Source organism: Pelobates fuscus, chromosome 8, assembly GCF_036172605.1.
Source record: "Pelobates fuscus isolate aPelFus1 chromosome 8, aPelFus1.pri, whole genome shotgun sequence".
Taxonomy (NCBI): domain Eukaryota; kingdom Metazoa; phylum Chordata; class Amphibia; order Anura; family Pelobatidae; genus Pelobates; species Pelobates fuscus.
This window is the reverse complement of record NC_086324.1, coordinates 30778020-30790768: the sequence shown is the minus strand read 5'-3', so window position 1 is coordinate 30790768 and position 12749 is coordinate 30778020. Positions and strand designations below refer to the sequence as shown.

Sequence of the window (12749 nt, the reverse complement as noted above, 5' to 3'; positions counted from 1 at the left end):
TGGGGGGTGAAGCTGATGGTGGTGGTGGGTGTACCTGAGGGTGGTGGGGGTGATGGTGGTGGGGGTGAGGCTGAGGGTGGTGGGGTTGATGGTGGTGGGGGGTGAAGCTGAGGGTGGTGGGGGGTGATGGTGGTGGGGGGTGAGGCTGAGGGTGGTGGGGGGTGAGGGTGGGGGTGAGGCTGATGGTGGTGGGGGGTGAAGCTGAGGGTGGTGGGGGTGATGGTGGTGGGGGGTGAGGCTGAGGGTGGTGGGGGGTGAGGCTGAGGGTGGTGGGGGTGATGGTGAGGGGGGTGAGGCTGATGGTGGTGGGGGGTGAAGCTGAGGGTGGTGGGGTTGATGGTGGTGGGGGTGAAGCTGAGGGTGGTGGGGGGTGATGGTGGTGGGGGGTGAGGCTGAGGGTGGTGGGGGGTGATGGTGAGGGTGGGGGTGAGGCTGATGGTGGTGGGGGGTGAAGCTGAGGGTGGTGGGGGTGATGGTGGTGGGGGGTGAGGCTGAGGGTGGTGGGGGGTGAAGCTGAGGGTGGTGGAGGGTGGGGGTGAGGCTGATGGTGGTGGGGGGTGAAGCTGAGGGTGGTGGGGGTGATGGTGGTGGGGGTGAGGCTGAGGGTGGTGGGGGGTGATGCTCAGGGTGGGGGTAAGGCTGATGGTGGTGGGGGGTGAAGCTGAGGGTGGTGGGGGTGATGGTGGTGGGGGTGAGGCTGAGGGTGGTGAGATGGTGGTGGGGTGAGGCTGAGGGTGATGGTGGTGGGGTGAGGCTGAGGGTGGTGATGGTGGGTGATGGTGGTGGGGAATGAGGCTGAGGTTGGTGGGGGTGATGGTGGTGGGGGGGTGAAGCTGATGGTGGTGGTGGGTGTACCTGAGGGTGGTGGGGGTGATGGTGGTGGGGGTGAGGCTGAGGGTGGTGGGGTTGATGGTGGTGGGGGTTGAAGCTGAGGTTGGTGGGGGGTGATGGTGATGGTGGGGGGTGAAGCTGAGGGTGGTGGGGGGTGATGGTGGTGGTGGGGGGGTGAAGCTGAGGGTAGTGGGGGTGATGGTGGTGGGGGTGAGGCTGAGTGTGTTGGGGGTGATGGTGGTGGTGGTGGGGGGTGAAGCTGAGGGTGGTGGGGGGTGATGGTGGTGGTGGGGGGGTGAAGCTGAGGGTGGTGGGGGTGATGGTGGTGGGGGTGAGGCTGAGGGTGTTGGGGGTGATGGTGGTGGGGGTGATGGTGGTGGGGGGTGAAGCTAAGGGTGGTGGGGGTGATGGTGGTGAGTGAGCCTACCTTTCCCTGGTGGTCCAGTGGGCTCCCTGGTGGTCCGGTGGCCCCTGCTCCCGGTCTGCAGCTCCACAGAGCTGCAGACCGTGTAATCTCGCGAGATTCAGAGCGTTGCCGTGGTAACCCGCGGCAACGCTCTGATTGGCCAATTCTCGCGAGTCACATGGTCTGCAGCTCTGCTCACTGCGGAGCTGCAGACCAGTGTCTGCGGTGGCCGGCCTGGCAGCAAGGAGGGGCCTCGCACCCGGCGGCATACTGGGCAAGCCGCCGGGCCCCCTCCTGGTGTCAGGTCTTCGGTCACTGACCGAGGACCTGATACACTCTGCTAACAGGCAGTTTAGGCGGCCGCGAGGCCCCCGCCAGCGCGAGGCCTTAGGCGGCCGCCTAAACCGCCTAATTAGAGAGCCGCCTCTGAGCTGCAATACTAACCAATGTAGGAGATTCTATAGTTAAAAAGGTAAGAGAACAAAGACTTGTCACTTCCATAAAATTGACAGTTCATTTTTTAAGGAACACTCCGTGCAGAGGCATAACTAGAAACCACCAGATCCCGGTGCGAAAATTGCCCTGCCCCCCCATGTGTTTCATCCCCTCATGAGTCTCATTCCCTCCCCCCAGCTCCTCCATGTGTCTCCTTTCCCCCTAGCCCTTCTAGGTGTCTCATTTTCTCCCCCCTCCCCCTAAACCCTCCATATGTCTTCCTTCCCCCCACCAGCTCCTCCATGTGTCTTATTCCCCCCAGCCCCCATGTGTCTCATTCCCTCCACCCCAGCCCTTTATTTGTCTCATTTCCTTTAGAGTTAAACTGCACATGAACAAAACCCTAATGGTAAAGTAGTGGATGGGACCTCCTGGCACCATAACAACTTAAAGGACCACTATAGGCACCCAGACCACCTCAGCTCAATGAAGTGGTCTGGGTGCCAGGTCCCCCTAGTTTTAACACTGCAGCTGAAAATATAGCAGTTTCATAGAAACTGCTATGTTTACATTGAGGGTTAATCCAGCCTCGAGTGGCTGTCACCCTGACAGCCGCTAGAGGCGCTTCCGCGATTCCCCGTGTGAAAATCACAGTGAGAAAACACTGACGTCCATAGGAAAGCATTGAGTAATGCTTTCCTATGGGCGGTTTGAATGTGTGCGCAGGTCTGGTCGCGCATGCACATTTGGAGCTGACGTCGACAAAGGGAGGAGAGGTCACCAGCGCCGAGGGAGCGTGGATTAAGGTAAGTGGCTGAAGGGGTTTTTACCCCTTCAGCCCAGTGGGAGGGGGGACCTAATAACCCGATAGTGCCAGGAAAACGAGTTTGTTTTCCGGGCACTATAGGATCCCTTTATTGTTGATGAAGTTCTAATGGTGACCAAACTGTTTCTTTAAAAATATCTGCTATTCCGTAAAGTATACTGATCAAGTTTGGATTTTCAAATATTTCCTCCCGCATGTCAAGGGCACAAAATTCCAGTTTAGTTCAATATTTAGTCAATACGTTTCTTCTTCTTGCTAGTGCTAGTTGAATAGTGTTGCCACAGTTACTTCTCTCTACATACCTGGCGCAGGCATAGTTTATAAATAGATGTGACACAAAAACAGGGCAAAGTAGGCCAATAAAGTAATTGTGCTTCTGCTTTTGTAAATATGTCGTAGCCATTATTGCATGTAGTTAAATACCAAAGTATCAGCAAATGTTTTACAATACACGTTCCATTTCAAGAAACCAGTAAAACTTTATTCACTAAGCAGTGACCAGGAAACCTCACTGCCAGAATAGCTCAGATGGCCTTTTATGTGCAAAAGGTTCTTTACAGGTAACATCATCTAGAAAAGCCAACTTTAAATAAGCTGGTAATACACCTCCATGCGTTCATTTTAAAACCACGCAAATGTAAACCAAAAATAAAAAATCTTTAAAAAGACGGAGTGCTTACTGTGACCGTGCTCTCTGATACAAGAAAAACAACACAATAGCATGTATAAAATTCTGTTTGTGGTGCAGTTTATCCAGAATGTGCGGTTTTGTTGCACTTTGATTGCAATTTGCACTATCCCTAGCACTTTATAGTGGTGATATATATTATTCTTTGTGGCACTGTAGGAGTTGCATTGCATTAGATACCATAATCTCAGTTAGTGTCACATTTCTAAAAAATACATTTTTGCTACATTTTCACAGCTCCCTCATAATTTGACTATTTATGGCCCTAAATTTGCTAATTGAATTGCCAGTTCGCCATAATGTAATTCTTATTCAGGAAACTGGAATCTGTCTGTAATTTAAGGTGAATTAAAAGTGAATGGCACATTTTAGGTCAAAATAGCTTATTCCGTTTTGCTACTTTGTTCTAGAATTTTACATTTCAGTTGAAAACACTTTGAATTGCAGACAATTGTAGATTATGCTAGCTTTAGTGTACCTATAATCTTAATTTTATTAATGACAGGAGGCGAGTATTTGCTTAAGTCTCTCTTTACTAGAACTCCACAGCAGCACAGAAAAAACAACCAATCAGAAAAAAGTTAGGTACTATAAAACTCCCCTCCCCATGCATCATTTCCTCTTTCAAGCTGCGACAAAACAGAATAAAAGGCAGAGAACATCATGGGGAAGAAACGAAGTCCTAGATACGATGAATATAACGATGTCCACCATCCGAGAGTAACCGTCAAACTAGATAGTGTTGATGGACTGTAAACTGAAACGAGAGAAAAACAGAATCGAACAGGTTGATTATCCAATGAAATGTACTCAGAATAAACATGTAGGTACCCAATGTAGCAACCAAAATTAACCTTAATATGTAGATATCCCAACCCTACTTATGAAAAGAAACACAGACATAATGAACAAGCGACAGGTATCAGAGACAACAAACAGAGTTGCATACGTACCTGATAATCTAAACTATAACATTAAACAAGGGAGGGACAAGAATGGGTGGGAAATACTCGCCTCCTGTCATTAATAAAATTAAGATTATAGGTACACTAAAGCTAGCATAATCTACAATTTTATAACATGACAGGAGGCTTCGTATTTGCTGTTTCAACGCTCAATTCACCAATCCAACGCTGTTTGTGTCGCTGGTATCTATTGCAGGAAATATCAGAGTAATCCTAATTGGACATTCCAAGTTTGATAATTGACAGTAGACGGATAAAAGAAAATGCCAGCCGACGAAGCAGCTCAATTACGGAAAAAAGTACCATCTGCTGGTAAATCCATTGTATGTGGTTGCGACTTGTTTCCTAGCAGCCGGTCCATGAGCTGGCAAGCTGACCTATCAGCCACCTTCCTGTAGTTTTAATATCAAAGGTCAAGTTCGGACTTGGGGACGCGAGAAGAAACTGTCACCGTCTCAACTCATGATCCGTAAGGCGGTTCCTCCGATCGTGCCAGGGATATTCGGCGATGCGGTCTTGCAGGTAGATCTCCAATTTCAAGGAATGCGCCCAAGTCCACTACCAAAATCGTATTAGAAACCGAGGAGGAACTTTCGTTCCTTCCTGTCCTACCCGGTGATATGTCTCATCCGAGAATAATTTCATAATGCAGGCAAGAGCGTGGCCAAACTAGCCGTATTCTAAGTGATTCTAAGATTCCAAATGGACTGAGTAAACCTTGGACGCAGTAGAGAAAGACTCCAAAGGACGTCCATTCAGGGTTCCGAACTGAACTTGTGTGGAAGGACGGTGGTCGACTATACTGGGAATAGCGAATCCTGGAAACCTTCAAAGGAAGGGAAAAGCCAACCGGAACGCAGATTTCCATCCAGCAATGCCCTCGTCAAAGAGTGAAAGATGTCTGTAGGAGTCGGGGTACACCAGGTACCTCCGTAAAGTCTCATAGATCCCCTCGACGGTAATTGAAAAAAAGGGGGTAGCGCGAATCCAAAAACAGACGGCTCCCGTGAGGGATGAATAGAGTATAGACGAAGGGTCCTCCATCTCCGAACCATGTTCACCAGGTATGCGCTCCGATTTTATCCCAAGATCGTAAAGACCGGAGAAGTCAAGACAAACGAGGATTCCTGATTTACCATATGACCCATACGTACGGTTTTACCTTCAGACCGGGCAATAGTCCTTCCTTAATGTTGTTACCCGAGCAAGGCAGTGCCTGTTTGCTCCATGAAGGTCTCCGTATCTCCCGACATCTTGACATGGGGGAAACTTTCTGCTCAGTTTGCTAGTAATGGTCTGGATATCTAAAACAGAAAGCAAACTCTGTATTATATGGTGCCGAATATGCCAAAAACCTGCACTCTCAAAATACCGGAGGACCATCCGTTAGTGTACCATCTCCAGGAGTGTGTGTAAATAAATGGGAGACTCCCCCCGTTATACCTCTGAGTATTTCTCGCGTGTTTTACAGCAGCCCGGATCCAGTAGATCCATCACGGGAGATAGAATAGAGGGATCTAGTCCAAACATGTAATACTTGCATGACCAGGCAGTCCTCTAGGACGAAGCCAGTAGCGTGGATGGCAGCTCTAATTGAATTCCGGAGGGACGCCCCTCTATGTAGTCATCAATGTCTTGCACAGGCACAAGCCTGTGTGATGAACAAATGGCCGGTACTGTAGAGCGTCGAGTGCATGAAAGAGCCGCGCTCTCTACTACTGTGATCGCATACCGTGAGAGCGTCCGGGTGCTAGCCTGAGCGGGCCGCACCCATTAGTAACCAACAGCAGAGTCTACATCCGAGACCGGTTCTCTCTATGAGAATGGGTCCACCCAACTTGTACTTTGTATCCAGCCCAGTATCTGGTTGATGACGAGTGAGGGACTGCGCCCTCCAATAACAAATCAGTATCCGGTTCCGTATGAGAGGATTCGCCCACTGCTCCTGAAAATAAATATACTCGGATTGAGGTGATGGAGGGCCGCACCCTCCTGTGGTGCAAACTAGAGTCCCTAGAGATTCAGGGTGACCAAAACCGTAGGGCGCACCAATCACAAATGTCAGCATAAGGCTGAGGGCAATCTGGGAAACAAGGAATGGAAAACTATCAACCGACTATCCGGATCCCGTGCGCGCGGGGTCCTGGTAGGCTGTTGGTAGTCCGAGGAAAGCTGGAGACGTTCTCCGCAATCCACGAGTGCCCGGGAGGTCGGAGGAGACCAAGTCAGGCCTCACGACGACCCGAGCGAATAGGAAAAGGAAGTCATGAAAAAAACAAAACAAAACAAAACAAAAAAGCAACAATAAACGAAGATAAGAGAAAATACACCCATTCTATCTCGGATAGAATGTAAACAGCAGGCCGGAAGGTAAGAAAAGTAAATCCCACTGGACAGGGCCAGGAGCTAACCTAACGCAGGAAAAAACTACCGAACCTATAGGGACTCCGGGAGGCATATACAGAGTAGATGGTAAAGACAAGGGAAAAACACAGCTTTCTCCTGAAGGAGTCTGAATACCGGTCCCTGCCGGTGCGAAGTTCTCCTTGGAGACATGCAGTTGCCGGTTTGGAGTAAACCGTGGATGTGTCCGGGGTCTTCATAAGAAACTTTGCCCTTCAGGCATGAGGTTTAGGGCCTTCACCCTTCCCGCCATATTCAGATGGCCGTATACTGGTGTCCTCTCGAACACTATGGCAATGGTGTTTGCCCGGACACCTGCCTATCTCCATGTCACTGGTGTGCACTGGGGTTTCCTCAGTGATATTACCCCAGGCCTGCAGCCAAAAGGGGTTCGGTACCAATAGCGTAGGCCCGTCCTTAGGGCATAGTCTCAGCAGGTCAAACGAATGGACACAGAAAGGTTAGCCAAGCAAATAGTCACAGGCATAGCTGGCCATCCAAGTAGGCACCGACATAGCAGGCTATCCAATGGGGCACAGACATAGCAGGCCATTTTATTGGGCACAGGTATTGCAGGCCAATCTTATGGGTCAGACCTAGCAGGCCAATCTTATGGGCACAGACATAGCAGGCCAATCTTATGGGCACAGACATAGCAGGCCAATCTTATGGGCACAGACATAGCAGGCCAATCTTATGGGCACAGACATAGCAGGCCAATCTTATGGGCACAGACATAGCAGGCCAATCTTATGGGCACAGACACAGCAGGCCAATCTTATGGGCACAGACACAGCAGGCCAATCTTATGGGCACAGACACAGCAGGCCAATCTTATGGGCACAGACACAGCAGGCCAATCTTATGGGCACAGACACAGCAGGCCAATCTTATGGGCACAGACACAGCAGGCCAATCTTATGGGCACAGACACAGCAGGCCAATCTTATGGGCACAGACACAGCAGGCCAATCTTATGGGCACAGACATAGCAGGCCGTTCTTATGGGCACAGACATAGCAGGCCGTTCTTATGGGCACAGACATAGCAGGCCGTTCTTATGGGCACAGACATAGCAGGCCAATCAATGGGGCACAGACATAGCAGGGCATACCCCGGTGTTGTATTCCGACAATAGCAGGGGGTCAATCTGTGTAGAGCCCCCTATATGTGTAATGAAAACCAGGGAACCTAGGGTGAAATAACTCCAATATGCAAACCCCCCTAGGCAGAGGTAATGTGTCTACAGATATACAGGAAACTGTTAGACCTTAATGCTTGTGGCCAAAAATAAGGATATCCTGTTGCAGGAAAACTCAGAAGTACAGGGTGTATTGCCTACAGGCTGATCTCCAGCCCTTGAAGAAATATAGAAGTAAAAATATATAATATATATGTTTGATCATAGAAACATAGAAACATAGAATGTGACGGCAGATAAGAACCATTCGGCCCATCTAGTCTGCCCAGATATATAATATATATGTTTGATCACATAATTGCTATATGTCTCTATATGGATATGCACCCTGAGCAGGGTGGGAGGTGGTCCTCCCAGACTGCCAGCGAATTAGGTTGGGGTCTGAATACACCCTGCCTATAGATGGGGGAGGAGAAAGCCCCTCCACAGACCTCCGCCAAGAACGGTACTGGCGGGGAAGGAGCTGCGCGTGGGCACACCCCCCCCCCCGCACACACGCGGTCCGCGGGCGGAGGCGGCCGCAGTGAAGCCTCTACGTGGAGGAAACGATCCGACCACCGGGTACTCCTGCGACCGGGTAAAACACACGGGACCCACGGGGGGGGGGGGGGGGCGGCTGCAGCGAAGCAGCCACGTGGGAAAGAAGATCCGGCCGCCGGGTGGTCGTGCTAACTCGCGAGCATACCGGCAGCTGGAAAAAACACACTGGGCTGGCGGAGATTAACTCCGCGGTCCCAGATCTCGGGGGACAGAGGAGGCAAATGCTTTGGAGGTAGAAGCAGCGATGATCCGAAGTACAGACACCGAAGAAAAATCCCACAAGGCCTATAACCTACTGCATTTACAGGAAATAAATCCCATAAGCACAAAACACACTGCATTATAAAAAATAAAATGCCACAAGGCCTATAACCTACTGCATTTACAGGAAAAAATCCTATAAGCACAAAACACACTGCATTATAAAAATAAAATGCCACAAAGCCTATAACCTACTGCATTTACAGGAAAAAATCCCATAAGCACAAAACACACTGCATTATAAAAAATAAAATGCCACAAGGCCTATAACCTACTGCATTTACAGGAAAAAATCCTATAAGCACAAAACACACTGCATTATAAAAATAAAATGCCACAAGGCCTATAACCTACTGCATTTACAGGAAAAAATCCCATAAGCACAAAACACACTGCATATAAAAAAAAAAAAAAAAAAAAAAAAAAAAATGCCACAAGGCCTATAACCTACTGCATTTACAGGAAAAAATCCCATAAGCACAAAACACACTGCATTATAAAAAATAAAATGCCACAAGGATAAAACACTGTATATAAAAATAAAATGCCATAAGGATAAAACATACTGCATTATAAAAATAAAATGCCATAAGGATAAAACCTACTGTATATAAAAATAAAATGCCATAAGGATAAAACCTACTGTATATAAAAATAAAATGCCAGAAGGATAAAACATACTGCATTATAAAATAAAATGCCATAAGGATAAAACATACTGCATTATAAACATAGAATGCCATAAGGATAAAAATATTGCATTTACATGAATACAATCCCACATGGATAGAACATACTGCATAATAAGAATAGAATCCCACAAGGATATAACATACTGCATATAAGAATAAAATCCCCTAAGGATTACAACAATACTGCATTTACAAGGCTAAAAGACTGAATATAAGCAATAAAAACCCAAAGCCACCCACTATAAGCAGGAGGCAGTGGTACTCTGACCTGTACTGACTGCAGAGCAGCAAAGAAAGAGGAAATGATGCATGGGGAGGGGAGTTTTATAGTACCTAACTTTTTTCTGATTGGTTGTTTTTTCTGTGCTGCTGTGGAGTTCTAGTAAAGAGAGACTTAAGCAAATACGAAGCCTCCTGTCATGTTATAAAATTCCCAGTTTAGTCAATGACCCTTTTTCTCTCTTTTTTTTAAGTCACTAAACCAAATAGTTAAAATAGAGAAAAGGTAGTTTCCATCTAGAATGTTATGACCTAAAACTTTGACCCAAACATTTTCCAAGTCAACTAGGTTTTCAGCTGTGTTATTTTGGTCCAAAATTTAAAATTAATTTTTGAATTCACACATTAGTGGACAGTCCTGTAGGTAAACCAAGCAGTAACATTTTGAATAAATCAGAAATCTTACCCATTAGGCCTTGTGTCCTCAATCGCCCGGTCTAGAGGAATCAAATCACTCAAATAGACATTGAAATTTCCCTCTTTCCATCTTCTTTTGGCTTCTTCCTCTTTGTCTTTTGGAACTGCTACTGACCTTCCGTACTGACCTGGTGCTTTGGGGTTTCTTGGAATGATAGTCCTGTCAAGGGTTAAAACTTTGTGCACCCCAGAGTTTCTTGCAACAGTCACTTGATTATTGTTACCATTTTGTACGTTTGCTGGCAATTTTATCTGGCTGATTGTTTTCTCTTTTTTCTTTTCCACTTTGCCTAAAAATCCTTCGATAAAATTGAGTTTTGTTTTAGCATCCTTTAAATCTTTTTCTTCCACGGCAGAGGTAACAGATAATATGCCATTATTAGGAACATGGAACTGTTTAGACATCGATTTCTGACTGTCATATTTAAGCTCCTTATTTAAGTTAGAATTAAGAGATGTATCCCTTGGCACTATCTTCTTGCCGATATTTGCATTTGTTGCATTTGCATTCAATTTACTCACCACCATTACCTTCTCGTTGATGGGTTGATCGAATTTTGGCTTTGAATCCTGATGTTCCTTTGGTTTATCTTTCTCTGACAAATTTTCATCCAATTGTTCCACATTTAAAGTGATATTTAGAGAAGGCTTATCTTGTACACTTGTCTTGTTCCCTTTGGCTCTCACATCCTCTATACCTTTCAAATCTCCTATATTCCTGAGTTCCACCAATGTTTTATGGTCTACTTCAGCTTTGGGCTCCCCAGCGCTTTTTATGACTCCAGTATCATGAGGCTCTGCTTTAGCCTTAAAGCCTGCACCCTTGGTCTCAACAGCCTTAAGTTTGTCTGCACCATTGGGCTCCCCTACAGCCTTGATGTATTCTGCACGTTTGGGCTCCCCTACATCCTTGATGTCTCCTGCATGAATTTGGTCACCTAGAGACTTGAGGTCTTCTGCAACTTTTGGTTCCCCTAAAATTTTTATGTGACCTATCTCCTTGGGCTCCACAACTTTCAGGTTGTCTACATCTTCAAGCTTTCCTACAACCTTCACCTCTCCTGCACCTTCAGGCTTACCTACAACCGTCCTGTCCCCTGCACCTTCGGACTTCCCTACAGCCTTTATGTCCCCTGCACCTTCAGGCTCCCCAAAAGCCTTCATGTCCCCTGCACCTTCAGGCTCCCCGAAAACCTTAATGTCCCCTGCACCTTCAAGTTCCCCAAAAGCTTTCATGTCCCCTGCACGTTCAAGCTCTCCTACAACCTTGATGTCCCCTGCGCCTTCGAGATCCACTACATCCTTCATGTTTTCTGCGCCTTTGGGCTCCCCCACAACCTTAAAGTCTCCCACACCTTCAGCCTTCCCTACTACTTTCACATCTTCTACACCTTTGGTAGGTTCCCTTACATCCTTCGGGTTCCCCCCTACCTTCAATGCTACTGCACCCTTGACATCCTTTACAACCTTCAGGTCTTCTGTATCTTTGGGCTTCCCTACAGGCTTTAAGTCTCCAGTTTCATTGGGCTCACCTACAGGCTTAAAGTCTCCTGTATCTTTGGGCTCCCCCTCAGCCTTCAAGACCCCTGCAACTTTAGCACCCCATTTGACCTCCACCACACTATCCCCTTTACTATTACCATTGGATTTTGTTACACTTTTTGACTTACCTACACCTACAAGTTTCTCTGTCTTCTGCACACCTACCTCACCATGTCCAGCATGTTCCTCTGGTTGCTGGATTTGCTTAAAATGAAATGCATTGGCTCCTAGTAAGTTGGTGTCATTTAAAAACTCCAGATTTTCGTCTTTACTTTTTCCCCACAGGTGAGGAGGCTGTCCTTTCGCCTCTGTTGGAATCCTAACTGGTAAAATAGTTTTATTTAAATGTACAATCATTGGTTTTATAGTCCTTTTCCTTAGTCTTCCCATCCTTTTGAAATCACTGTCATAAGCCTGATCAGCAGGTGGGTGGAATACCCCCTTTAATTTAGCAGTGTCATCTTTTAACCACCTGCTGTCCCCAATTCTGTTACCTGGGGATTTCCAGGACCCAAACCCTACCTTGTCCCTCCTGTAAATTTCCTCTTTCTGCATCCTGGCATTGATCTCACTGAAGGAGAACCTCAAAGCTGCCATGTCAAAGATCAACCAGATGACTGAGGCAATAAATATAAATGCCAGGGCTCTGCCACTGCCACGGAAGTATTTCCTTACCCTCTGCATCTTTGATGCCCTCCTTGCAGTGCCCCTGGGTTCCTCCAGCTATAGTTTCCAATACACAGCCTTGTCCAGTCCAGCTCATGGGTCACATGTACAGCCACTGATGCCTCCTCACTCCTGCCTGCGTGGCATTGCACAGATGGAACTTAGAACCCTGCAGTTCTCTCCTCCTGGAACCACACCAGGGTCATTTAAAGAGTCCTGATACCCTGGGAGTCCCAGCACCTTGTACCATCCATGCCAGGGGCAATTCTATCAGCATAGGTTGGAAGGCAGACGCGTATTCTCTTCCCCCATCCCCACCCAGCCTGCTTTTTCACTTGTATTGAAACTTGAGAAGCAGCCACATATGAGGAAATCGTGTGGCTGAGATGTCTGAGCCAGCAGGGAGAGCAGCCTTTTTTACCTTGTGTGAGCTGATTAACTCTTTGACTGCTGGAGCAAGCTTTGAGTCACAGGCAGGCTGTTACATACATACAGGCTGACAGGCAGGGGAGGGGTGGGAATTTACTATTTTTTCACAAACTCGTATATCAGGTTTCACTTGTTACTTTTGCTCTCATTGTGTTTTTGTATTGACCT

General features: G+C 47.4%; 1 protein-coding gene across 1 annotated transcript in view; it reads right to left on the bottom strand.

Moving 5' to 3' along the window:
* Window positions 1-12516, bottom strand: part of GALNT5 (polypeptide N-acetylgalactosaminyltransferase 5) — a 45504-nt gene extending 32988 nt beyond the window's left edge. Inside the window, exon 1 of the mRNA XM_063429622.1 lies at window positions 9934-12516. Coding sequence (XP_063285692.1) covers window positions 9934-12170 — 2237 coding nt within the window. The 5' untranslated portion in view covers window positions 12171-12516. The remainder of the gene's footprint in view (window positions 1-9933) is intronic.
* Window positions 12517-12749: the final 233 nt, after the last annotated feature.